The 27,396-nt window shown below is 38.3% G+C and overlaps 1 protein-coding gene across 14 annotated transcripts in view; it reads left to right on the forward strand.

The window, feature by feature from the left end:
• LOC118080205 (teneurin-2) overlaps window positions 1-27,396 on the forward strand; it is a 475,640-nt gene that overhangs the window by 202,255 nt on the left and 245,989 nt on the right. For 12 of the 14 annotated variants that reach the window (XM_088661757.1, XM_088661752.1, XM_088661749.1 and 9 more), the window contains one exon: window positions 107-316. The exons of the other annotated variants lie outside the window; for them this stretch is intronic. In XM_088661757.1, the coding sequence (XP_088517883.1) occupies window positions 107-316 (210 nt within the window). The remainder of the gene's footprint in view (window positions 1-106; window positions 317-27,396) is intronic. 14 annotated transcript variants of the gene reach the window in all.

The following is a 27,396-nucleotide window of genomic DNA, read 5'->3' on the forward strand; positions in this document are numbered from 1 at the left end:
CCCCAACTGTAATCATATGTGGTAACAAACAATTTCAGTGTTACTGTTTGTGGTTTCTTTCATTACATTCATTGCTGAACTTTGATCCCTCTGTCCTCTTTCCCAGGTCGTCCCATTCCACCTACATCCTCGTCTAGCCTTCTCCCATCCGCTCAGCTGCCCAGTTCCCATAATCCACCACCAGTTAGCTGCCAGATGCCCTTGCTAGACAGCAATACTTCCCATCAAATCATGGATACCAACCCTGATGAGGAGTTCTCCCCCAATTCATACCTGCTAAGAGCATGCTCAGGGCCACAGCAGACTTCCAGCAGTGGTAAGGAAACGCTATACATGTGGCATTTGATTATAAAATTCTTAGCTCAAATGAGCAATTTCTAGTTGTCATGAAAACAGTGACTCAAGCATGAACATTGTGAGAAATGGGCAAATATTTGTAAATGTGAAGAACTGGAGGTTTTGAATGCTTTATTAGATTAATGTTTTATATTTTGATAGATGAATATTCATTTGATAGCTCATCGACAAAGTTTTATTTGGGAGTGTTCCTTTGAATTAATAGTTACCTATATGAAACTGAAACCATTAATGTGCCTTATTAACTGATGAAAATCTTCATGTATGGTTTGTACTAGTTTGTAAGAAAAATATAACCGATAGGGTTTTCACTGCTTTGCATTTTTATAGAATAATACATTGGCTTTTAAAATGCAAAATGTTAAGCTGGCCCTGTTGTTATGTTTCATACTATCTTCATATCGGTATTAACAGCTAATCCTAACTTTCCAGTCTTCTTCTTCCTCCTCCTCCTCCTCCTCCTCCTCCTCCTCTTCTTCTTCTTCTTCTTCTTCTTCTTCTTCTTCTTCTTCTTCTTCTTCTTCTTCTTCTTCTTCTTCTTCTTCTTGCAATGGTGATGCCCTTTGAAATTGACTTCTGGCTTATAAAACATTTAGATTGTATTTTTAAATGAGAAAGTAGGTTCCATCTTACATGAGAAAGTAGGTTCTGATTTGCATAACTCAGTGCTTGCAGAAGATCCTTTCACTAGTCAGAGTTCAGATCTGTAAAAGCATTGTAGAGTACTTGGAAAAACCAGGTACAGGTGGTTTTCACATACAGGCATCGAAAATTTGGGAAACCTAAATAAACAGACCAGTAGACTGATTCTTCACTTCATTTAAAGGTTAGTTTGGTTTCAATACTCATTCCAATATTCAGTATCATTTTAGATTCTGTATAAAGTCTTTGGAGGCTCTGCCATTTCAAATTTAGACCTTTTTTTTACTCTTTGACCTTTTATCACTATCCTTCGAGTAGTGATAAAGTGGGATATCAATTCCAAACTCTTCTTTAAAAATAAAAGTAAAGAATCTTATCCCAATTTTTCTGTTATAGTACCATTTTAAAGTAGTGTGACATGTCTGCTTATTATATGCTATTAATATGTCACAATGCTTAATGTATGTGTAAATCCAGAACTAGTAAATAGAATAAAACTTTTTACTTGAGTTTTTTCTTTAGCACATTATAGTGAACAGTATTCTCAGCATTTATGAGCTGTAAAACTAGAGGAATGAACTTCAGGTGGAATCTGCTCTCATTTCTCTTGAGAAGGAAGCATAAGAGATCACAATTCTCTTAAGATGTCCACCATTCATGGTTGCTGAAGGACCCCGTGTGAGAGGCAGGGATGTCTGGGAGAACAAAGGGAAGCTTGCAAAAGTGTGAGCTGGGAAGGTCCACCACTTTCTGTGTGAGAGAAGGGTTAAGATCTACCTTTGAGAGAGGATTTTGCATTTTCTTTTCTCCTTTTTGTTTTTGTTTTCATTTAGATTAGTATACTTTGTATGGTGCTGTATTATGAAAAAGCGTCAATATTTTGTTAATGAAAAAAGATAGCCACCATTCATGATAAAGAAAAGTTGCCACCTTAAATTGTTATTCTAAGTATGCTTACATGGAAGTTTAAGGTTTCACCATTTGAGGTGTTGTGGAAATTTGTATAATATTGTCTAGTATTGTCTTCTCCAATTTTAGTTATATAGATATGGATATTATTTATTTAGCATTTACTGCTTCCAAATTAATCATCTGAAATCATATTCCTTGTATATTTATGTATTTTGATTTTATTATAAACCACTTCAAAATTAGTGGATAGTACACAGTCCATAAATTAACTAAAACAAATGGACAGCAAAATAGGTTTAAACATTATTATTATTATGCATTTATTTATACCCCACCTTTCTCCTTGATGAGACTCAAGGTGGCTAACGTCCTGATCCTAAACGTTTAAGCCGGTCTGTTTGAAGGGGGTCTGAATTAACTTTGCTCATTTACCTGCTGGTATTATAGCACATCTTGCAACCAAACCTTAAAGTATTTCAAAAATCATTAAAAGCGCCATGCTGCTTTGTGTTTCTTCTGGCATTTTTACTTTCACACTTCCTTCCTTTTTAGAATGGAGCATGAAATAGGTCATATGCTCTGGTTATGTACTTCTCATTTTAAAAGTAGGATAATCAGGTAATTCAACAATAATCAGTCCTGAATGTAAATATGCAACACTTACGTTTCAGCTACATTTTCCTGATATGTGTAGCACTGCAGGATAAATATCTACATTTTTCAGTGGCGTTAGATTGTGACTTTTCTGATTCAGTAGCAGCCTGGAACCTGTAAGTGTAGCTTGGATGATTTAATGTATTTGTAGTTTTGGGTAGTCTTTCTTTCTTTTTTCAAGATGTACAAGAGCATTGCAGTAATTGCGCCTGAATAAATTAGTAAGAATGCATGCAGTTCGCAGTCTGATTTTCAAAGTATCAAAATAGTTCATGCTGCTATAAATTAACAAACTGATAGCCCATTTATTTCCACCCTTAAAAATTCTAGAGCCAAGATTCATTATTATTATTATTATTATTATTATGAAGAGGGGTGCAGCAGAAATTTGTATCTAGTACTTCTTGTAGATGAGAATTCTTAGATTTTGAAATGCAAGGGTGTTAGGTGAGATATTTACTTTTTACATGTTTACTGTTTTTTGTCCTGATTTAACAAATAGAGGCACTGTTGGGTGCAGGTTTAAAATAATTGTGTGAGTTTGAACTAGTGTACTAAGTTCATTTTGTTGCCTTTAATAAAGTATCACTTAGACAAATGATTTATGCTACTGTACTTGACTTAAATGTATACTTGTGTTTATGTCAACCCTCACAATTAGATTCTAATTCCTAGATCTGTTTATTATGAGTCTTTCCAAAGATGAGCAAATAGTCATCTGATTACACTGCTCTGTGCCTTTCCTGCTAACCATTCTTCATATACATGGAAAATTCCCATGCTTAAAGAAATACATAATCAAATCTCTCATCAAATGAGCAATCCATTGTTGATATTATGAAGGTCTTTAATCTACAATAAATCTTTATTAGAACTCATCAGAGCTTACAGTTTGAGAGAAATTAGATTCTAGCACTCTTAAAATGACATTACATCATTGAGGTGATTGGTTTATCATTTGCAGAAGTGACATCAATCATAACTAGCAAAACCACACAGCAAATGAATTCAACCTTTTTACTGCAGAATGACGTTTAATTGCTCAAAACTAGCGTTGAAGTTAAATAGAAAAATGCACTTTCTTCAAATACAATGCCAACTTACTGGAAAGTATTTATAAGAAAACCAGAAAAGAATATACTTTAAAATATGTATAAATTAATAATATCTATAATTTCTCATTATTCCTTGGTTTCAGTCTAATTGAAGCATAGCAGATGAAGTGATTTTTTATGGGAATTTTTGACTGGGGAGGGGAGGGATGGGTTATATTTTATTCCTAGTTTGTGTAGTCCTGATGAAACTATACTGGCTCTGGTGGCCAGTATACAATTGCAATTTTTGGTCCTCATTTGCATTTTTTGCAGTTAAAATACATTGATTTTAATACATTTTTTTCATTTCATTCATTTTTTGTGTGTATCCCAACTGCAATAAATGCAACGTTGTATCTGTACATGTTATTGCAATTACATTATTCTAGTAGTTGTAGTTTTGGACAAAATAAGAATAGATACTGATGCCCAAATCTAGAATCCCATTTGTGGGTGAGAGACCTCTCTATATGTTGAGTTACAAATTAAAAGGATGCTCTTCATGCTTGCAGCAAGGACTCTCTTTGAGTTGCAAATAATACTGATGAAAGAGAAAAATAATAGAATTGTAGAGTTAGAAGTGACCCAAGGGTCATCTAGTCCAAACCCCTGTAATACAGGAATCTCAACTAAGGCATATATGGCAGATGGCCATCCAACTCCTGCTTAAACACCTCCAGGGAAAGAGAGTCCACCACCTCCTGAGGGAGACAGTTCCACTGTCAAGCAGTTCTTAATCTTTTGTTGTTACCTTGATTTTCAATGCCACACCTTAGCAAATACCAGCCTTGCACTAAAGCCCTATAATTTTATTCAAAATAAATAAAAAAACATTTGATACATTAACATTATATTGGTTTGAATAATATTCAGTCAGCTGATTCATATTATACTGTCTACATTCGCCTATCATGGTAAATCACAGTTAATGGTTTACCATGAAGGCACAGATTGCTTTTCATTTTAAGGGAAGAGTGAAGGAGGAGTAAGATGAAATCTCTGGCTTATTTCCTTTTGAACTGGGGGTTGTGGTTTGTTCTTGGCTCCCCAATCACAATTTATATGAGTGCAGCAGACCATGATCCTCAGTTATAGGTGATCATGATTTCTTGGAGGAGGCATGAAGCAGGAGTGGTCTCTACAGTCACAGTAACTGTGGTAATGCCAGTAAAATTAACTATGGTTATAAACATGGCCATTGTGTGTATAATATAGAAATGAGTGTGAGTTCTAATGAATTACAAATAAAACAAATTATTGTGAAGGAGCAAGCAGTATTGAATTATTTCTGAAGTGGTGTATTATGAACAGTACATTGTATAAGGTTATATAATCTTAAAATTAACAGTACTAACACTGCCCTAAAGGAGCCCTATTTTGTTTTGTTTTGTTTGTATTTCATCCCTCTTGGTGGTTCCCATACACTCTTCTAAGAGAGCTTAAAACATTCTGTTTTATGACCTTCTGCAATCTGGGTTTACAGAAATGGGTATCTCTATTTTCTAGCAGTATAATTTAAAGCCCTATGACAAATCATTAAAAACGGAATCCCACAGATACAGAATGGAGTCTCCTGCAGATGGCTGAGTATCACCCCTTACTAAATGGGAAAAAATGGATTGTGTATTTTTCAGCTTACATGGTAGAAAATACATTTGCAACAACAAAAATCCTGAATCCTTAGCTTTTCTTTTCTTATGCGCAATAAAAAAACATTGACTTTGAGTTATTTTAACAGACTAAATAAAAGGGTTTGGGCAGCTCAGTAGGTAGCGCCTTCATCTCTTTGCCAAAAGGACATTGGTTTAAGCTGTAGATAAGAAACCTAGGCATGCGTATCCATCCCAGCTTGACTTCTGTAGCTGCTAGATCGCTAGAGGAACTTCTCTTCTGTGTTAAAGTGGGCTCAGTAGTAAGGACATTAAAGATCCCCTGGCACTTTTCAAACTGGAGTGAGCTGGTCAATTCTTTTTTAAAAATAAAAATATATAAAATCCCTGGAAATATATTTTGGCTTAAGAATTCCGGGCCTTTACCATCACAGACCCCCTGTTGCCATCCAGATGGGTGCACGGCTCATGGAAAGTCAATAGATCCTGAAGTACTGGCAACATGAAGAATTTGTCCAAAGGAAGAAAAGAAAAGCCAGGTATGCCCAAGATGTAGAATTAAATCATTATTAGGTTGAGGTGCAAAAGCCCAATGACATTACTTTTTTTCCTTGCATGATTTGGGTTAGGTTTTTCTTAAATCATTATTTTGATTTATATTTGGTCAGAGGAGTACTTGTATGTTACAGCATAGACTTTCCAGAGCCATGGAAGTCATTATTTTTTAATTACTGGTAAATAAAAACCACCCTCTCATTGTGCTCCCAGAGTAATTAGTTACTAGTTTTTGGCAAATCATATCCTGCTCTTACATCCAAACTGGAAAACTATGGTTTATTCTTGTCCTTTGGAAATGTATTATGAAGCTAAGGCCACACAGATGATGCTTAAGGAAGACAAACTGTAATACAAGATGGTTATGGATGACTGGTGGTCACCCTGGTGTAGTTCAAATGAACACCTTTGGATGTGTGGTGCTTCAAGATAGACAGTGAGATTGAATAAGATGTCAACCACACCACATGCCTGGGTGCAGTAGTGGGAATCAACAAAAATGCTATGGTCATCATGGCTTCATATTGACTTTGCAGACCTTTTTGTAAAGGAGGGTAGGGAATCTTTTCCAGTTGGGCCAGATCCTGGTTCCTTTTCAAACACATCTCAATATCCTATTGTAAATGAGCCAATGACATTGTCAGTCAGTTAGATTTGCATTGTTTGCAGCCCATGTCCATTATAAAATGACAGTGTGCTTTCTTGTCCTTTCCATTTCTGCTTTATTTTGAGAGAATATCAGGTTGTTGTTTTTTTCTAATTGATAAGGCAAAGCTTGACTCCCAGCTATGTAGAAAAAAATCACAGGGTCACATGCAATTGTTGTGTGCTGTTAAAACGATAAAAATGTTCCATTTGAGCACTTACACTTATTATAACAACTGAATTTAGTGCTTTGAAGTCACTATTGGATTGACAGTGCAAAGTTCATTTTTTCCCTTTATGGTACAGATTAAGGCAGCAGGGACAAGGTGTTGTATCTCTCTCTCTCCCCCCCCCAATCATATGTTTTAGAAATTTTATGAGGAGTATTAGTCTGCTGCTGCAAAAGTAAGTTTTGTGGCGCCTTAAAAACTATCCAGTTTATTATGGAATAAACTCTAATCTATTAAAATTTAGGCATAATATTAAGGTGATGCAAGATTCTTTGCTGTTTCTGTTTTAACAGTTAATTTCAAATTTGATATGTCAACGAAAGAGTTGGTAATGCAGGTCGTTTGAATTAGCCTACTGTATGCTCATGCTGTACTGATTTGAAGACATATGCATGTAATAGGCCTACTATAAGATAATGATTAAGTGAGGAGACAGGTGATTAACTTCTCTAAAAATATAGCATGGAAAACTCATCACTACCCACTAATTCTAGCTATGTGTTTAAAAAACAGAAATGACATGAAATTGGCATCACCTTGTGACAGTTTCAAGAGCACTTGCCTGATGTCTGGAAGTATTTTGTTCATGTTTTATGTAGGGAACAGAACAATTCGGTTCTTTTTCAAGAGAACATAAGTGCATGCCATTGCCTGTGGCAGGGGTCAGTAACCTTTTGAACTTGAGGACACATTTTGAATTTTGAGAGAGTGCAGTCACAAAATGGCATAACACAACATGTCTGCCAAGGAGGGCATGGCATAACAAAAATTTAGAGAGAGTACAGACAGTTATGGTGAATTGTTTCTCATAATTGTATTTCCAGTAGGTTTAACCTATTGAATTTCTGTCCATAAGATAAGACAGAAGCAAAAGTGCTTTAAAGAGGTGAGGCAAACAGCAGTACTTTGGGACCCCAAGTATTTCCATTGCTTGCTGCCCAGAAAACACCGACAGGTGGGAGCAGGCAGGCTTGTTCATTTCCTAGAAAACCTTTACAGGCAACTCCCAGGTTTGTGTGGGTTGCGTTCCAGGTCATTGTGAACTTGCGTGCAATCGTGTATAATTGGAACACTCATTGAAAAAGGCTGCAAACACCCTGTTCCACTCCCGCCCCACCCCTTTTTGTCACATTTTCAGGTCACTTCTGGGTTTGGCGCAATACATATTGAATGCGCCTAAAACAGTTGCTGCTTGTATTTTGTCCTGCCCTATTTTGCTTTATAACTTTCTTTCTAGGAGGGCTACTTATAAGAAAAAATTCAGTACCTGGGGCCCCTGTCAAGGGGCACAAATAAAGTCATTCACAGACAATATGGTGCCCATAGGTGCCATGTTGGTAATCCCTGATTTATGGGATTATTATACAGTAGTGCAATTGTTGTACTACTTACCTACTGAATTAGACATGAAGGACATCAAGCCCCACAGCACAGCAACAGTGACCATTGAGGCTCTGACTAGGTTAAACTAATTAAGACAGCTGATGTGTTTATATTACCAGCCTGGGATTCTCACATTCAATTCTCTGAGCTGCTACACCAGTCCAGTGACTCACAGAACCGAGCTTTAAAGTCCTAACTTGTTTACATTTATGCTGTGGCATGCAATTTATGGTACATAGCTTAGACAAGTGCTTAGGAAGGACCCGCAAAATACATATACAGAGAAAAATACATATACAGAGAAAGAGAGAAGTATCACATGCAAACATTTTATTTCCATGGGTTTACCTATTTCTTTCCTTGGCTCTTTCAGTCTGCAGTGTAAGCTGACCTAACTTTCAGTTTTCTTCACACATTTTAATGCATAATTGATTGGTTTTCATATTAATTTCAATCCTGATCCTTAGAAATTCTAAAGGGCTGTTCAGAAACAATCCCTCGCTCTTAGAATGTAAGTGAAGATTGCCATAGATTTCCGTCTGTTGTAATGATCACTGCCTCTCCATCAGACGTGCCTTGCTCAGACATCTATGATTCTATGATTTCGCTTAGAGTTCAAAGCCCTTTAGGCCTCAGTGAGATGATCTCTTGGGATTTAGTCACATTTTGCCATAAGCATCTTTGTTTCAACTCTGGAACAAGTGTTAAAAGTCTTAGGTTTTTATTTTAGTAGTTTGATAGTTGTATTCGTTCATTTATCACAGGAAGGAAGAAAACCTACCTGCATTAACACACCAAAGACTTAAGTGAGAGAAATGTTCAAAACTATGGAGAAAATAAGGTGCTGTGATAAAGGACCTTCAAACATATTTCTGAACTAATATTCTGCTTTTGTGTATAAAGGTATAGCCAATCACAAAAATAGCTGCTCATTTTCTGTAAAGTTAATAAAGCTTGCATTCTGCAAGTATAGATATGTTTCTGGCTGCTACCGGGAGTCTATTTTGCCCCAATATGAACCCAATTCAAGGGTGGGGCGATACAATGGAAGCCCCATGGAACAGGATTCTATTCCATGTGTGACTTGTGAAGCTGTGCTTGGCTCTGTTATGAAGTGAACTTTATGTCTCAGATTTTGACCAATGTCCAATACAGTAGTTTGGTTTTAAGATTTTTGTAATAACTAAATCTTGGACCAAACTTGGACCAAATTTAAAGTTCTAGAAGTCTGCAAATATATTGCATTTTGGAATACACTTTATGTGTTCCATTTCAAGGAAATGGTGTGCAGACTATTAAGTATTCTGAATGCCTGGTGTTGTCTCAACGTGTGCAAAATTACAACTTCGTATGTTATTTTTAAGGCTTCTTGTTTCAAAGTAAAGATATACAAATAGTATGTTCTTAAGATGCTTTGAATGGTAGAGTCAAAATGGGCCCCCAATTTCGCTATCCCATTTGCAGGAAGTAAAATTGGGGTACATTTTGGCAATTTTTCATGAGGATTAAATGGAGGCAAAAAGGAGGGGAAGGTGGCAGCTGGTGTACACATTTCCCTCTGCAGCTGCATTATAAGCAAAGCTACGGTATGTGATGATATTGTGAAACTAGTGGTGAGAAAAATCTGAGCTGGGTGTGTGGTTTCACTGTGTTCCACCCACCCACCCACCCAAATCCAGGTTGAATATTCTCTACATAGAGCTTATATTTCTGTGGGTTTTCCCCTAGTAAACTGGATGTTTTGGATTATACATATGTGGACCAGATTTCAGCCTTGGGTTGTGTGCAATAACCTAATAACATGATATTGCAATGATTGAATCAGTTACTCATTCTCAAATACACACACACACACACACACACACACACACACACACACACACACACGGTGGTGCTGCATCCAAAAGCATATTTTAAGGAGGGAGGTATCCATTGTATAATATATTTCTTTTCTACCTTGGGAACATCCATGAGGTTCATTGTTTGTGTTGCTGTGTGCATTTGCCTATAAGATAGTTGTTTGCCTATAAAGTAGTTTCTGACTTGCTTCTGGGTCCAATTGTGTGGGATAACCACACTCATATAAATGCTTAAGTCTAATTAATGCATGAAAGGGTTGAAAGCAGAGGCTTGACAGCCATAAGTCAAGAATGCTTTGATGGTGTTTCCTGCTTGGCAGGGGGTTGGACTGGATGGCCCTTGTGGTCTCTTCCAACTCTATGATTCAATGGTTAAGACTATAGGGTAAGCTGCCCTGCCAGGCTTAGCTATGTCACTTCCCTTACCTTGGAAGGAAATTAGTAATCAAGCCTATTGTCCCCACCCCACCCCTGAGAAATTCAGCATGTGAAAATGTTTGAGCTAATTGTTCCAGCTCGGCTGCATGACTCTCACAAGCCACTCATGAGTTCCTGACCTATACCAATAATCTAGGAGCTTTTACCACTTTGTAACCAAGCTAAGGTTTACTGCCTGTGCAACTTTTCTGAGGAAAAAGAACATGAATCAGACATTTGAAGAACTAGCAAGTAAACCAATATTTTATAAAATAAAAAAATTCCTTCAGTAGCACCTTAAAGACCAACTAAGTTTTTATTTTGGTATGAGCTTTCGTGTGCATGCACACGAAAGCTCATACCAAAATAAAAACTTAGTTGGTCTTTAAGGTGCTACTGAAGGAATTTTTTTATTTTACTTCGATCCAGACCAACACGGCTACCTACCTGTAACCAATATTTTATACTTACCAAATGTGTGGTCTTTTCCTATGGTGGGGGAAGAGGGAAATTTTGGGACTCAGCTAGAAGGACATATTTTAAAGTACTCTAGCCACCTATATTTCCACACTTTGCTGTACATTTTTTGACTTTAAATCTCTACTGGAGTTGTCTCACCAAAGAGTACTGGCCCCAAACTTGTATCTTGGCTTCCAGGAATTATCATATACCAACAAATTGGCAATTAACTTTAAATACCTTTATGGTAGACTGAAGATATCTGAAGGACTGTGCTCCATGCAATAAGGTCATCATCGTGAGGTCCTCTTATGTTCTCCAGTTATCCCTGAAGTCCATATCTGAAAACAGAGATGGGATCTTCTTTTAAAGGTCCAGAACTCTCTTCTGAGAAGTTTTCTTGCCCCTGTCCTCTTGAAACTTTGGCTAAATTTTGGTTTTAATAGCTGGCTGAGATTGTGTAGCTAAAAGCATGCACCCAGGCACCCATATACACTCTTTTTGTGAGTGAGAACAGGCTAAGATACATTTCCTTAACTCAATTACCACAATGTTAGCTCTCCAAAATATGGACACATGAAATTCAGATTCATGAAGGGTATGGAACTATTAGCAGGTCACCTTTAATTCTCCTTTAAGGTTTCAGGCATGGAGAAAGCATTAACATAAGGAAAAGAGTGAGATAAGGATGATAACTGGGGGAAGACAAAGAATGTCACATCAAAAGGCAGAAAAGGGAGGTGTTGAATGCCTGCCCTTCAGAGGAAATGAATGTTTAGCATTTGCCCTTCATGAGGACCAGAGAAGCAAAAGGACTCTTTGGTTCCTGACAGACAAGAGGCAAACATCACATACGTAGTACAGTGGTACATCTAGTTACGAACTTAATTTGTTCCGGCTGTCCAGGTTTTTTGTGGGTTTTTTTGAAAATTTTATTAGTTGAATATAAGAACAATATAATCAATCAAATACAGTTTCCCCCTACCCCCCCCCCCAAACAGCCCCAACTACTTGCATATACATTATACCTTTAAAGCACATTTGAAGTGCATTTCTCCCCTCAAAGAATTCTGGGCATTGCAGTTTACCCCTCACAAGAGTTTCAATTCCCATCAATACTTAACAAACCATAGTGTCCAGAATTCTTTGAGGGGGGGAATGCGCTTCCAATGTGCTTTAAAGGTATAATGTACATGCAAATAGTCACCAATTTGGCCAGCTTTAAAAGGGGATTAGACAGATACATGGATGATAAGGCCATCAATAGCTACTAATCGTTATATATATATAGCCTCCAGAATAAGAGGACTTACGCCTCTGAATACCTGTTGATGGGGGTCATATAGAAGAGAGTGTTAATTAACTTCCCATAGGTAACTGGTTGACTGCAGTGAGGACACAATGCTGGAATAAATAGGCCTTTGGTCTGATCCAGCAAGGCTGTTCTATATGTTCACATGTAGATTCTGTAGGTTCATGTGTAGATTTCATTTCTTTTTGAGTCTTAACTCCATCACAAAATTATGTAACATTTCCCTTCACAAAATTACATACCCTTTCCTACCTGTTACTTTGGCAAAAACTCTGTCCCACACTCTGGTCATCTCTTGCCTTGACTATTGGTAGTTTTATTGTGCTCGGTGTTACTATCTTGCCTTAGTACTCACTTGTCTACCCAGATCTTTGCTGCCAGAATTACTCCCCTCTGGTTGTTCTAACCACATGATATTCCCCTTAAATTCCTTAAATTCCTATACTGCCTTCCTCTCATCTTCCAGATCCATCACAAGCTTCTTGTCATTTCCTTTAAAAGCCCATCATTGCTATATGTTTAGTTATATCTCTCTTCCTGTGACCTTCGCTTATCCAGGTTTCCTTGATCCTCAAAACAGTATGTGCTTTCTCATTTACTGCCTCCCAGAATGGCTTGAAGCATCTTTCTTTGGATCCCACCTCAAAAGTTACCTTACTTGTGACTAAATCTAATGATGTAACTAAAATACATCATTTCCCTATTTATCATCATTTCCTCACCTTCCTCTTGTCTCTTCGGTGCCTATTTTTTATAATATAATACAATTTATGTTATAGTAGTAGGTAGGGACCAGTCATCTCATTAGCTGCATAGCTGATGTTGCATGACATTTCAACCAGTTATGCACTCATTGTTTTCTTCCGTGCTCCAAGTAGGGGGAGAAAACCCATAATTCCTTCTTGTTTTGGAAACCCTTTGGTAAAATTCTGAAATTTACCCAGAACTAAGTTTCATTGAGTCAGTTGGGCTTACTTAGGATTGCACAAGCAACTGTGGCTATATGGTCACTCTAGGTGACACTTACATTGTATATACCGGTACACATACTCCATTGTTGATGACTAATGTGCTTATATAGGACATAGTTTGGAACAAAATTAAACACAACTGAGACTTTGCTGACTGTTTTCTGTGGAACACTTAGGTGAATATTTGAGTCTCTTTCATTGAAATCAATAAGGCTGCATCATGTCCTTTGAATGAAAACAGAATTTGATAATACCTTTGTTAGAAGTGTTGCAGAGAGTCATCAGATACGTACATGAAAGAGAAGGAGAAAACAAGTCAAGGAATTAAATTAAACCTTTGGAAGAATAAAAAGCAGAGCTGCATTTTGAGCTTTCTGAAATCAAAGAAAGAACATAGGTGTGTATTTTAATAAGTGTCAAAAATTTAGTAAATGCATAGTTTCACTTTTCTCCTTTTCACATACATAGATATTAATTTAGCCATGGAACATTCAGATGTTTGTAAAAATACTAATTTACAACTGAATAGGTTTCCTATTGTGTTCTTTCTGTAACAGATATTTTTCACAAGCTGTCTATGAGACTGATACTTTTTAAATCCAAATATCTTCTTTTATCTTTCTTCTTTTTATCTTCTTTTAAAGATATTCAGTGTGAATGAGGACAACATAATTAAAATTATAAGAGGTGTTCCATAAAACTACGTTGTTTAAATAAAAATCCATCCACTCTTACGTTTTATAATGCCTGAGTGGAGCTATGGCCCATCAGCCCCCACCTGGGCGTCTAGACAGAAGCACCTCCACCCTGGATCCCCTTAACGGGATTCCCTGGACTGGGAGAACATAAGAAAGGTCCTCTGTTGAATGAGAATGGATTGTGCAGTTACTCCCAATCCAGAGACAAAACAGAATTGCCTGATTATAAGATTAAGCTGCCATTGTTGGGTATCTGGAAGTCACTGCTTAGAGCTTCCTTCCTTCTACTCTGTATTGCTGCATAGTATGTCCCCAGGGTTTGTGGCCTTTAATTTGACATGCATGTTTTGGGGTTTTTTTTTTTGGTCTTGGTATATTATATAGGCTAGGTGTCTTCCAGGTATTTATTTTCCCCCGAGACTGTTTGACCTGCATTGTAAAACTGATAATTGCTTCATTAAGATTGGTTTTTCGAATGGTTTCACAGTTATTATGACAGTCAAATTATATTAATAGCATACATAGATAAATAGTTAGCTAAATATCTAAAATGCTACTGATCATAGTTAAGGACGCCATGAGTGACTTGAGAAAGGGGGCAATATTTGTCTTTCAAATAAACATCATTGTAAGTAAAATATTTGATGGCTTTATTATCAGTTTTGAAAGCATACAGGACACAATTATTCTACAAGTTTCATTGCTATTTTCGGGAATTTATTAGAACAATGTTACATAGCAGCATATGTTCTGATTGACACAGACCCCAGTTTAACCAGGTTGTAGGGTAGGTTGTTGAACTGCCAACCTAGCAGTTCGAAAGCATGTCAAGGTGCAAGTAGATAAATAGGTACCGCTCCGGCGCAAAGGTAAACGGCATTTCCGTGCGCTGCTCTGGCTCGCCAGAAGCGGCTTAGTCATGATGGCCACATGACCTGGAAGCTATACGTCGGCTCCCTCGGCCAATAAAGTGAGATGAGCACCGCAACCCCAGAGTCATCCGCGACTGGACCGAATGGTCAGGGGTCCCTTTACCTTTAGGGTAGGTTGTTACTCCTATTTCACTAAGCGTGCGCAAGCAAATGACTTGTGAATATACAGTGCAGGAGGTCATTGAAGAAAAGGAGTGACCTAAATGATAATCGGATCTTACTTAATGGGATTTATGACAAGATGGGACTACCTCAAATGCACTGTGGAGAAAAAACGGCCCTAGGATGGAAAACAGTTTTTCCATCACTGGCAAAGTCTTTTCATAAACAGAGAAACGGTTAACGAAAAAGGAAGCTTATGCTGTGGAATCATTGACTGCTAAAAATATAAATCCCCTGCTCCCAGAAGTGCCCCTCAAGCCTTAAGGATTTCTTAATCCTTACTTAAACCCCCAAATATGCTGAAGTGCCCCCCCCCCACTTTCACAGCTTGAGAATGGGACTGCCAAGGTCTGGAGGCACTTTATTATCAGATCTCATCACTTCCCCACAAAGATCTGATCGCTATTTAAGTGATGCTTGTTTTCTAGTGTTCATTAATGAGTGTTTCTAAATTTTTTATTTGAACTGGTTTATATCTTTTACCTTGCAAGGCTGAAAAATGTATACTAATTTATTAGTATAAATAAAAAGGCAAATGAATGTTACTGAGTTCAAAAGACAGTTCGTTCTCATGCAGTTTGTACACACATCTTTTTTGCTCAGCTTTCCCATAATCTTCATGGAAAACCCCTTAGTCACTGTTTTTAAAGGGGGGGATTAGTATGATATAGAACAGGGGTTCCCAACAAAATTTTCTCGAGGACCCCTCATCGAGCCGCTATTGTGACAAGGACCCCCATTAATTCCTAATCCTAAAATTAAAAAGTGAGAGCCAAATTAAGAGTCTTTATATATTTTATATTTATACGTTTTTTACAGTTCTTCCTCTTCATCTGTAGACCTTTGTCGTTTTAACGAACCACTTTTTAACCAACGGTCCATTTTTAACTAGGCGAACTGTAGCTTCCGCGAAAAACAACGCTTTGTTTACAAACACTACTGTTTTGCAAAGAGGCAGCACGCGCCAGGGAGAAGGGAGGGGAATGGAGAAAACAGGGTACCTGCGCAGTAGCGCACAAATGAAGCCGACGCGCGCAAAGCATCTTGGGGAGGTGAGCGTTAGTAGAATACGCGTACTGCCTCTTTGCAAAACAGTAGTGTTTGTAAAGCGCCACCTAACGGCATACAGCAGAACTACTGCCTCTATCTAATTCTAGTTTTGCGCTAGACTCTGCTCATGCAGGAAGCGGCCAAAACAAAAAATATGTTATCATACAAAATATATTTAATATATTTTTTATTCTAATAGCATCTTGCGGACCCCTCTGGCATAGCTCGCGGACCCCTGGGGGTCCCCGGACCACCTGTTGGGAACCACTGTAGAACATGTGTATGTGCTGATTTGGATTGTGACCAGCAGAGAGAGTATGTGTGTGCTCATTTGTGAGCACGTGCATTTTTTGAGAAATTCTTTTGGACAAAGGCATGGAAAATGGCATTATCTGTAATTAGAAATAATAATCTGTAATTGGTTCATTTGCCATATTTCTACAGTTCTGATTTAGTTGAACAATGTGATCATTATGCCACCAGTTTTCAATAGAGGTGTCACAATGAAAAATAATTGCAATATTCCACAATATTAACTGCACCCTAATTGCAAAAGTTTTGAAATATAATTACCATGAAAGCTAATGCGACAGGGAACATTAAGCATAATTAGTGTATTTTTTATTTTATTTTTTAGAAAAATTAAAAAACTGTTAGAAGCTTGTTATTGTCTCATAAGGTAGCTACAAATTAGCTTGATGTAGAGCACTTTCATCTAGCTTTTCTATAATTTTCATTATTAACACAAAATGTAATAAATTTATTTGATGTATCCCACACCTGCCAGCGCTGCAGGAGTGAGCATCTAATGCATTCATGTCCCAAGCTTTCTCACAGAAACTGTCAGCGTGTCCAGAGAGGTGTCAGTGGGTAAGCTTATTCTTATGAGTAAAACTCAATTGCACACCACAATCCTGTGATTTAACACTTGAACTGTGTTCTGAACCACTTTACTGCATAACCACTGAACTTCATATAAGAAGTTCTATACTTTTAACAAGGCCAAATTCATAAGCCATGGTTTGATTTTTGATTTAAACCAGGCATCCCCAAACTGCGGCCCTCCAGATGTTTTGGCCTACAACTCCCATGATCCATAGCTAACAGGACCAGTGGTCAGGGATGATGGGAATTGTAGTCCAAAACATCTGGAGGGCCGAAGTTTGGGGGTGCCTGATTTAAACAATATTTTAGCATTATGTGCAAACCTGGCCATTCATATGGTCCAATGGTAAATGGTGAAGCACAATGTTTAAGAGAATGAGCTGGTAAATTCTCAGTTCAGATCTCGCCTCACCAGTGAATTCAGATAATTGTTTTAGACAACCCACTTTCTCTCAGCTTCTGCTTTCCTTACTGACCTACGTAGCAGGTTTACCTACCTTTTCGGACAGCAGTGTGTAAACTGGTGTATGGTGGCCCTGGCAGTATGAGAGTTGGTATAGCATAGTGTCTATAAATGAGCTATAAATCCAGACGTTTCACCTCTGCCATGCACTTTCTAGGTAGCCTGAGATAGCTCAGTTGGTAGAGCATAAGACAATTAATGTTAGGGTTGTGAGTCTGAGCCACACATTGGGCAAAAGATTCCTGCATTGCAGGGTTTGGACTAAATGACCCTTGTGGTCCCTTCCAACTCAACAGTCCTATTCTTCTAAGTCACACTCTCTCAACTTCAGTTGTTCCATCTGCTATACGGAGATAATACTGATTTATTTTACAGGATTGTTTCAAGGATTACAACTGGGTAATGCTGGTGAAGCACTTTAAACATTACGTATTATTATCAGTGGTTTATTGCAGCAGTAACATCAGCAGTAAAGTACTTTAGTTCTATATAGTTACTGCTACTAGAGAAACTACCACTGCTCTTCTCTGTTGTCCTGAGGCAGAGAAGAAACGTATGTATGATTATGTATAAATCATAAAGTAGTTCTAGATCTAGCTTTTGTTCCAGTATTAAACTATCCTTAGATGATAATGGTTTAGTGCTTTCAGCAATATATGCATATACTGTAGTGTTTTATCAAAAGGTTTAAGGTTCCAGGTTATCTAAATTGTGTTTTCACACAATTAGCCATCTTCAAATATCTGAAGGGCTATCACATGGAGGATGGAGCATGCTTGTTTTCTCCTGCTTTGGAAGGTAGGATTTGAACCAATAGCTTCAAGTTACAAGAAAGGAAATTCTGACTAGACATGCATAAAAACTTTCTGCCACTAAGAGCTGTTTGACAGTGGAACAGTCTCCCTCGGGATATTATAGACTCACTGACGAAGGAAGAGGAGTACAGGGGGAGCACACCGCCCCCGGCAGCGCAATCCCGTTGGGGTGCCATCGCAGCCGCCCCCCCCTGCACACACTGGGTGCCACGCCCCTGCAGGCAGTGTGTCACGCCCCCAGGACGTGCACCAGCCCCTCCCTCACCTGCTCTCTTGCCCCCCCCCCCCGCTGCTGGAGCATGAAGCTCCGCCAATTTGTAGACTTTCCTTCCTTGGAGGTTTTAAAGCAGAGATTGGATGGTTATCTGTCATGGATGCTTTAGTTGAGGTTCCTGCATTGCAGGGGGTTGGACTAGATGACCCTTGGGTCCCTTCCAGCTCTAAGATTCTTTTACAAAACTTTCTAGCAGTATCTCTGATTTATTATATTTAAAATTTCTCTGTAGCCTCCCTGTCAACCTAAATATTCTGTCCTCCATACTGAAAATATGGACTGTGCATTACTGAGAACAGATTTGTGTTTCAAATTTCAGAGTTTTAAAACAGGCAAATTTCCTTTCAATCTGGTTTTACCCTTTTAAAAATATTTGTTTAACTGAAGCTTTAAGCCTATCATTAACATTAATGACTTCATTTTTTAGAATTCAGAAAATGTCAAAGTACAGAAATGGAAGGTAGTTTTTTGAACTGTGCTCTGTCAGAGGACATTATAGCACCTTTGTTTGAAATGGATAATAAGATGACCCATTTACCCCTTTCTATAGGTTAACTGTGGTTCATTCGTGCTACATAAAATAATAACTTTCTTTACATTTCTGTTATCGGAGATATCTGGTGAGTTTTCAGTGCCCAGGTAGAAATTTCTCTCTGTCCATTTGAGAGGTGCTTTTATTTATTGATTATATAATATGCATACCATTCTTAATTAGTAGTGTGCTAGCACAGTGCGTGTTAGGATCAGGGCCGTCTCGAGCAGGTCGGGCACCCTGGCGCTGAGGTGCGGAGATCGCTCCAGCGCCCCCGCCCTTGCAGTGCACAGCATGGCTTCCGCGCGGCTTTGCCGCGCAGCACCCCCCCTGCCAGGCCAGCGCCCTGGCACCCCACGCCACCGGGACTGCACCTAGAGCCAGGCCTGGTTAGGATTACACTGAAAATACCTGTTTTGCTATAAAAAATAAAAAATCTGCAAGATGCAATCTAGAAACCTTGAAATAAAAGACATTATTAAAATGCTATATTACCGGTAACTCACAGACCAATCCTATATAGATATTAAGCCAGGAACACACAACAAAGAAAATCCCAAATGGTGTGAAAACAGGTGACACCAAGAACAACTAATCAGAGACTATGCCAGCAAAAACACAGTTAATGGACATCCTCACAGAGGCAGTTAATTGCCCTTCCCTGCCCTGGCCCACCATAATGCACAGCTTTTAAGAAAACTCAAAAGTAACTTTTATGGAACCAGAGATCCAAGTACAAATGTGCAGACACTATTATCATTTGCTTTGTAAGAAATTCTCCTGCTTTTTAACAAAGCAGTGATTGACATTTAGGAAAGCAGTTTTAGCCAATTAGACAAATAGAAGACTTGGGTAAAATGCACATTATCTAGCCTTTTGATTTGTTGTTAATAGTTTACACTGATCTCCCCTGTTGGAGAAATTACTAATGCTCAATATAAAACAGTTAATGTATCCAGGAATTTAATGTAGAATTATGTGTTCAGATAATAAATTTATATGGTGAATTCAGTGATGTCCACCCTCTTGCACGCCAGGACTTCCAGTTTCTCTCCCCCACCCAAGCCCATTGTGCACCAAAAAATAACTGCTGTAAGGGGTTCCCCACAACTTTCACAGCTTAGTCACCTTAAAGAATACAAAGATTTCACCAGGAGCCTCATTTTCTGCTCCTTTGACTGTGTGGCAGGGCATAAAGTTTCTATTTCTCCTGTGTGTCCCCACCCCCACTCCATTTCACTTATAATTATTGCTACATCCTCTTTCGTCAAAAGATTATCATTGCCGTCATCTGGTAGTGGGACTCATTTTCTCACCTGTTTCCTATTGAAATACCCCCCACCCCATCCCCAATGAGCTACATGGGTGGTGCCCAAGAAGGGCAACCATCTCCCAAACAAGGAGCTTGCCCCACTCCCATATGTGATTAACATATACTGTTATTTTTCATTCAGAGATTTTAGCATATGGAACACTACTGAGCTACCTAGAAATATACTTTCCCCCTTCTGTGCTCCCCATTGCTCCCTGGTGTCGCCACTGATGAACTACTGAACTGTGAACCTAGCCTCTTTTGAGACTATAATACTTATTGATAACTTATAAAACATATATTCCATAAACAATATACCCCCACAAAAAACAGCAAATGGGCAACTTCCTTCTTATCACATAAGGGCATCAGGCTAGGGAGTTCAAGGCAGAACATATGGCACATTCTGTTCTCACCACCACTTTCTCCCCATGCCCCTCGATATCTGCTATCTTGCTCCATCTCATAATAGGGCTGGCCCTACTTTTCTCCATTGTCTCAAAAAAGTCTCCTAATATTTTGATCTCAGCAAATAGTCAAAAGCAGGCCTGAAAGTTGACAGTCTGCAGGCCTTCCCAATATCTCTGGAGCAGCTTCTCTATTCCTGGGCTAGGCTGGACTGCTGGAGTCTTTTGAGAATCATTAGCTAGGGTTGCCATATTTCAAACAGTGAAAATCTGGACACTTTTTTGCCCAATTTTTTTTTTGCAAAAAAGGACACTGCCAACATGGGTTGCCATATGTCCAGATTTTCCCAGATATTTAGCCAATTTCTGCCGGGACACTGCTTCCGACTACAATATTCTGGGTATGTCTGGGAAATTCCGGACATATGGCAACCCTACATTGGCTTACTCTGAAACACTGCATACTGAATGAGCTCTACTAATAATAATAATTCAAGAAATGGCAAAAGTATGGCTTATAACAATATACAACAACCAAAAATTCCAGTACAGTATTCCTTCATAGTGCAAGAAACCACTATGCTGGAGTACAGCGCAGAAGTGTAGGGAGGCTCTCTTGTCAGATGAATACTACGATCAGGGCTTTCTCTCCATGGGGAACTCTGCTGCCAAATCTGCTTTCAGACATGCTAGTCTGTTCTTATCCTTCTGTTGTGAACTTTTGCCTGTTGTATTTACAGTGCATCTGTAAAAATGAAGTGCTTAGATTTGGTTTGAGTTACTGATGGCTTTTTAAAAACTTTATTTTGACATTGTTCAGCAAGCTGGTACAGAAGGACATGCTGAAAGAGATTCAGATTGGATGAATGAGTCAGTCACCTACATCCACTGTTCCAGACAACAGCTTTCTCAGTGGATCAGCAAAAACCACCAGTCCTTGAGAACAGATCCAGCACGGTTCCTGTCACCAGTTTCTAGTACTTTGCTTGCCTGCTTCAGCATTCAAAGGGCAGAGCTGTTTGTTGCTCCTCTATTAAATATGACTGCATGTGCCTATGATACACAGTAATTAGTTTGATGGTAACTTACTCCTTTGTTTGGCTTAAGTTAGCAAGAACCACGTTATTTATTATAGCATGAAACAGGGAGTGTGGGATCTTATTGCAGGCTTATTAGAGCTACAAGTGCTTTCACATCTTCCCTTTTAATAGAGTATATATTAGCTGGGCAATTCCTGCTGATGCTAATTGTTTGGGTTAAAAAACAAAAACCCAGTATACTTCTACTCTAATTAACATTAATTTTAGTCACCTCAAAACATTTTCTTGTCTCTTCACCCAAAATAAGCCAATTTATTTCATGGCAGAGGAATGCACTACAAAGTCACTGGAAAGCTGATGGCCTGGTACCGTACCTCCTTATATGCCCAGTGCACTAAATATTTCAATGAACACAACAGAAGTGACTTTCTCATTGCTAACTTTGCTTTTAACACTTGCTTTTACGAGTAGTGAGTTTGTCACTTGCTTCTTGATTCAGTTTCATATATTCAATGGGGAAAGTGCATCTCAAGTTATTAGGAGATGGAGAAAGATCCATCCTTCTAAAAATGCTCAGATCTTAAGGGAAAACGGAAGGAAATGGTTAGGAAGGTCAGTTGCTTGAATCTCTTTTAAAATATCTATAATACCAGCTCACAAACAGCAAGTATTATAATTCAACAATGTGTGTACTCTGGTAAAAAGGAAGAGCTCCAAACAACTGATTTGGTTTTGAGATATTAGAAGGTGAGTCCAAGGAAACATTAGAAACATTGCATTATATTTGTTAGCTCTAGTTTGGAAGATCTGACAAGCTCCACAGAAGGGGAAATGGCTAGCTGGGTGCTGATCCTGATGAAGCTGTTCCAGGAGGGTGTGCTAACTTCATTTCACATATACAGGAGAGGGACTAGGAACTCAATATTGGCCCTGCCTCTCTGCACTTTCAGTTAAGTTCATATATTTGTTACAGTATTAGTAAAGGGAATTTTTGTATGAATCAGTACTTTATTATTCCTTTAGAGCTGAACTCTAGTGTTGTGATGTGTTATGGTTTGCATTTCTAATTCTTTGTTTTCTTTATTTTTGTAACGTTTAAATAATAGAAGATAGAATTTTGAAGCCTGCACATTGGGCTGCTCTTTGTTTTTAAAACGTTGTCTTATCAGGCAAACCATTTTAATATTTCTGGATGTGCTTTGGATGGGATAGAGGAAGAAGGATGAGGCCCACTCAGAATGAGGCCCATTCATTAAAAACAACACGAGATTGACCTTGTTGAAGTGCTGTTGTTCAGAGTTTCTCCACTGAATAAATGGCAAGCATTTGGCCATGCTCCTCTGTCAGGAAAGATGCATGGGTATTGCAGACATCTCCCCCCTGGGCAATTACTCTGAGATGCTAATGCAGAGGAAGCAGAAAGAGGGGTGGGAAATTGGGACAGGAAACATGAGAGGCATTGAAAATTATGACAAATGTGCCCAGAGTGCAAGCAAGGCTTTGCATTGTGATCTACATACCAAATTTTTAAAAGGTTTTGTCAACATAATTGTGCTAGCCTTTTATCTACGTTACCAAGCAATTAGCCTTGTTGTGTGGACTTCTCTGTGTGCATATTCATGCATATATGTGTGTATGTGTTTGCGCATGCATGCACTTGTTACATTGTGCTATTTCAGTAATGTGTAATTTCTATTTCTTGCTTTTATCTGGAGGCCTCTCGTATTACATTTAGATTGTATCCTTTATCATCCCAAATTGACATTTATGCTTTTACTTCTATTGTTTGCTGAGCTCCTCTCTGGTGTGGATCAACAATTTGTTTTAATCTGTGTCACTTCTCTTATCTCCCCCGACACAGAGATGCAGTCATTTTGCACTAGCGTACGCCTCCAGAGGTTATGTTAGCAACAGTGGGATGAAGGTTTTTTTCCCTCCCACGCCAGCCTAAAATGCTGGTGAATGTTAATTGCTTATCCAGTTAGTTTATAAGAATGCAGAGATGACTGAACACATGAAAACAGTTTTGACAAAAGTAATGGAATGCTACTGCCAGCAAATAAATAAATCTTATTTCCATAAAAGAATATTGTGGCAATGGATAGGAAGGAAGTCATAGAATGCAGAAAATTATAATTTAAAGATGAGTTATTCACTGTTCCTGGAAAGCATAGTCCTGGCTTAGCTGAATACTACTGTTGCTACTTTCTATTGTTTATGCTGCTTAGCTGGAAACACACTGAAGCAGCGTTATTTTTACTTTTTTTCTAAATGGCTTTAACTTTTTAAAAAAAATCTAATCTGTGAAGGATTCATGTGGAATAAATGGAAGAGAGTTTGATTTGAAAAAAACCCTGAGCCTTTTAAAGTTAATCTCTGTGTGTATTTGTTGGCTGTTAATAGTTTTTCCTTAACCTCCTCCATTATGATAGTTAGATTTATTTCTTGTTTTGTTATCCAAATAAACAAGGTAGCTAAATGCTACTATTTTAAAACCAATGAACCAGATTGTTGAAATAAATAAAAAATTATCAGTATAATAATCTTCTGCTGTGGGAGATGACACATTTCTTCCCATATTTAAAATATTGGAGAGCTCACCTCCAAACAACAGTGTTTTCTGTAATTTGGAAAGCAGAAAGGTTGCACACATTTTGCACTAGTAATTTATTATTTGATAATAACCATAGCTGTCAAGTTTTCCCTTTTCTCACGAGGAAGCCTATTCAGCATAAGGGAATTTCCCTTTTAAAAAAGGGAGAACTTGACAGCTATGATAATAACAGATACATAAAAAGAATATTATCCAGTTAACATGTATTACATTTGGGTTTAGCACACTGAGAAAATACAAAGTCAATACAGATCCAGGCTCTGTGTATATTTTTATTTGTAATTTGAGTAGTAATAGTAAAATTTGTATACTGTTCTTCATCCCCAGATCTCAGGGTGGTTCACAAAATAAAAAAGACAAATGTTTTTAAAACTCCTTAAGAAATGGAAGAGATGGCACAGCTGAATTTTGAACCACTATTCTCTAAATTTCCCTGAAGAAGGACTGTTGTTTTTTGCTTCTGCTTCTAGTTCATTTCTGGGGTTCCCATTTTTGTTACACACTATTTGTTATGAAATATGATCCTATCTGACCTTGTGTCCAAAATAAGAAACCATGCTGTTTGGTGTGACCCCAAATATCCTTAGGAATGCCCCTTGTAACTTTTCAGATTGTCTGGATCATGGTTGGGAATGCTTTCGTGGCCCTATAATATACTTTAGTGAATTTTCTGTTTAAAAGTGGCCCTAGATTACATGTGTGTGAGTTTTTATTTATGTTGTTAAAATCCAGTTGCTTTTCCAGCATCCCCTGCAGCATTGCAAGGGGCATTGCAGCTGTGTTGGAACTAAAGCTGAATGAAGAGGTAACATCTGAGCTCATATACTGATCCCAGTGTTTCTGGCATGATTCACATGCACACATCATGCAGGTGTCGCCTAGCTGTTCCTCTTCCTTATCAACATGCCCCTCTCCCTGGCCGGGAGAGTGCCAGGCAGGGGCATGCTGGAAAAGAACACGGTTGGGATATTGCTTGGTTGGGAAATTGCTTCTTCGTACCACTTGGCTTGTTCTCCCTTCTTTTTTTGTTTCTCTCCAATATCTAGCTTGTTAAATTCACCCTGGGAAATGTTGAAAGGTCTAGTAATCCATGCATTTGACATTGTTGCATGAACAGAAGAAACCCTGTTGCTCCACCCACCAATAACAGATGTAGCCTTTCCAAGGCGTGCTGTATCTCCTTTTCCTCTGCCTCTCCCCCACCCCCCACACCCCCGGCAAGGCACATGCTATTCTATTTTATGTGTTCAGTGTATCATGCCAGTTTTACTGTTGCATACAAAATTAGGGTATATTTATTTTCTTTTTTTACACTTATTGTTTGCTTTTATTATTTTATTTCTTGTGAAGATTAGTAATATTAACTACTGCCATAAACACAAAAAATGCAATGTTCTGAAACAAATGGATGCATTTTCATTCCTGTCTTAACACATTTGTGTAATTGTGTACGTCGGTATTGTTTTATTGTGGCTACAGTTTTGGCAGTGTCGTAAAATTTAGGTCCTGCGAAAAGGAAGCGGGATAATGCATTGTCTCTCCTTGTGGGGTAATTTGCCATTAGTTGCTGCAAGATTGCTTCATTTATATAGTATCTTTGTACTTATCAAACATCTACATGACTATTTAAGTAATGCCAAAACAAAAGAAGCATTAAAGTACCCACTGTGCAAACAGTGTTGTTAGTACTATTAGGAATCATTAGTTCTTATCAGCAATGTTAGCAGCTGGAATATCCGGCAACTCAGGGGGGCTCGGAAATGTTCTTCAGTCATTATAGGTCCCTGCCATTCTTGTATGGCAAATACTGATTCTAATCAAATTCAGTAGTAGGAAAGCATAGAAACTGACAAAATTGGTAGAAAAAAATATTTATGAAACTTTCCTTTTATTGCTTAAGGCTCTGTTTTGTACAAAGATAAGACTGCTGCCCCTTAGATAGGAGTATGAGTGAACAGTTCAGCTCTGCCTTTCTGTCCTCTTCATGCTCTGGTTCTCAGGACAACACTGTTATCTCCAGAGAAAATGCAGCTCAAAGCATTACAGATGTCTAGTACAAGTGGAAGCCATATTGATGGTTATTGCTTTAAAAAGAAGCATGCTCAGATCTGCTCACTGAGCCCTCAGGAGATAGCAGTGTTTATTTTCTAGAAAGTACTGAAAACATTCAGTAGGATGCTTTTCTATTGAAGGCTCTCTTTTTTTCTCATGCTGAATGCTGTTGACTTTTTATAATTGGTATCTTAATTAAAGCTTAGAAATAATTATTTTAACACTACATACTGACTTATTTTCTATATATTTGTGTCAGGGTTTTTTTGGGGGGGGGGGAGGTAGGATTAATAAAAAATATAAACAATATGCACCATGCCTGTTGCTCAAATTAAACATGACATGCAGTTGCATGTATCTTTCCAGTGGCATTTAGGTTTCATCAAAAGAAGCCTCAGGAGCTTGTAAGTTAAGGGGAAGTTCTGCTTAACCCTTTCTCTGGATATTTTTTGCTCAATCCACTCCTCTAAGTGTACTCAATTCATGGGGACAAATATATAAGAATTGCTTCTTTCAGAGCCCCCCCCCATAAAAGAAGTGGTTTGAGACTGAAAACAATGGCTTTTCCTTAGGTATTACATTTGATGTTCTGTGCTGAGGTTGCTAAGTCACATCTCAGAGATCCTATCTAATATCCTACCTATTTCTGCAGTCACTAAAGAGAACGCAGCCACATTTTCCTTCCTTGATCTTACCCCACCGGGCTCTCCCACGTTATGGGACATAAGCATGTTATGTTCACCTGGTTTTTTCACTTTGAGTTTGTTTTTACAATTGAGCAGTACTGTATGTCAATTTTATTAAACTAATTAACAAACTAGAGCCCTAACTGCAGCAGGTGGGGAAAGGGCATTAAGGCCAAGGGAGAAAGAGGACAGATGAAGCCATGTCTGTTCTCTTTCATAATGGCAAGGCTGTTAAAAAGATAAAGCATGAAGAAGAGGAGTGTTCTTTGCTCGATCTAAAAGCATCATTGGTATCCCCAGCCCGCTTCTAGGCTCCGTGCACTGCTTTTTCATCAACACTACAGCCTGCTTCTGCTTCAGGCTACTATATTCGG

The sequence above is a fragment of the Zootoca vivipara genome, chromosome 2 (genome assembly GCF_965207765.1).
Source record: "Zootoca vivipara chromosome 2, rZooViv2.hap1.1, whole genome shotgun sequence".
In the NCBI taxonomy this organism is placed as follows: Eukaryota; Metazoa; Chordata; class Lepidosauria; order Squamata; family Lacertidae; genus Zootoca; species Zootoca vivipara.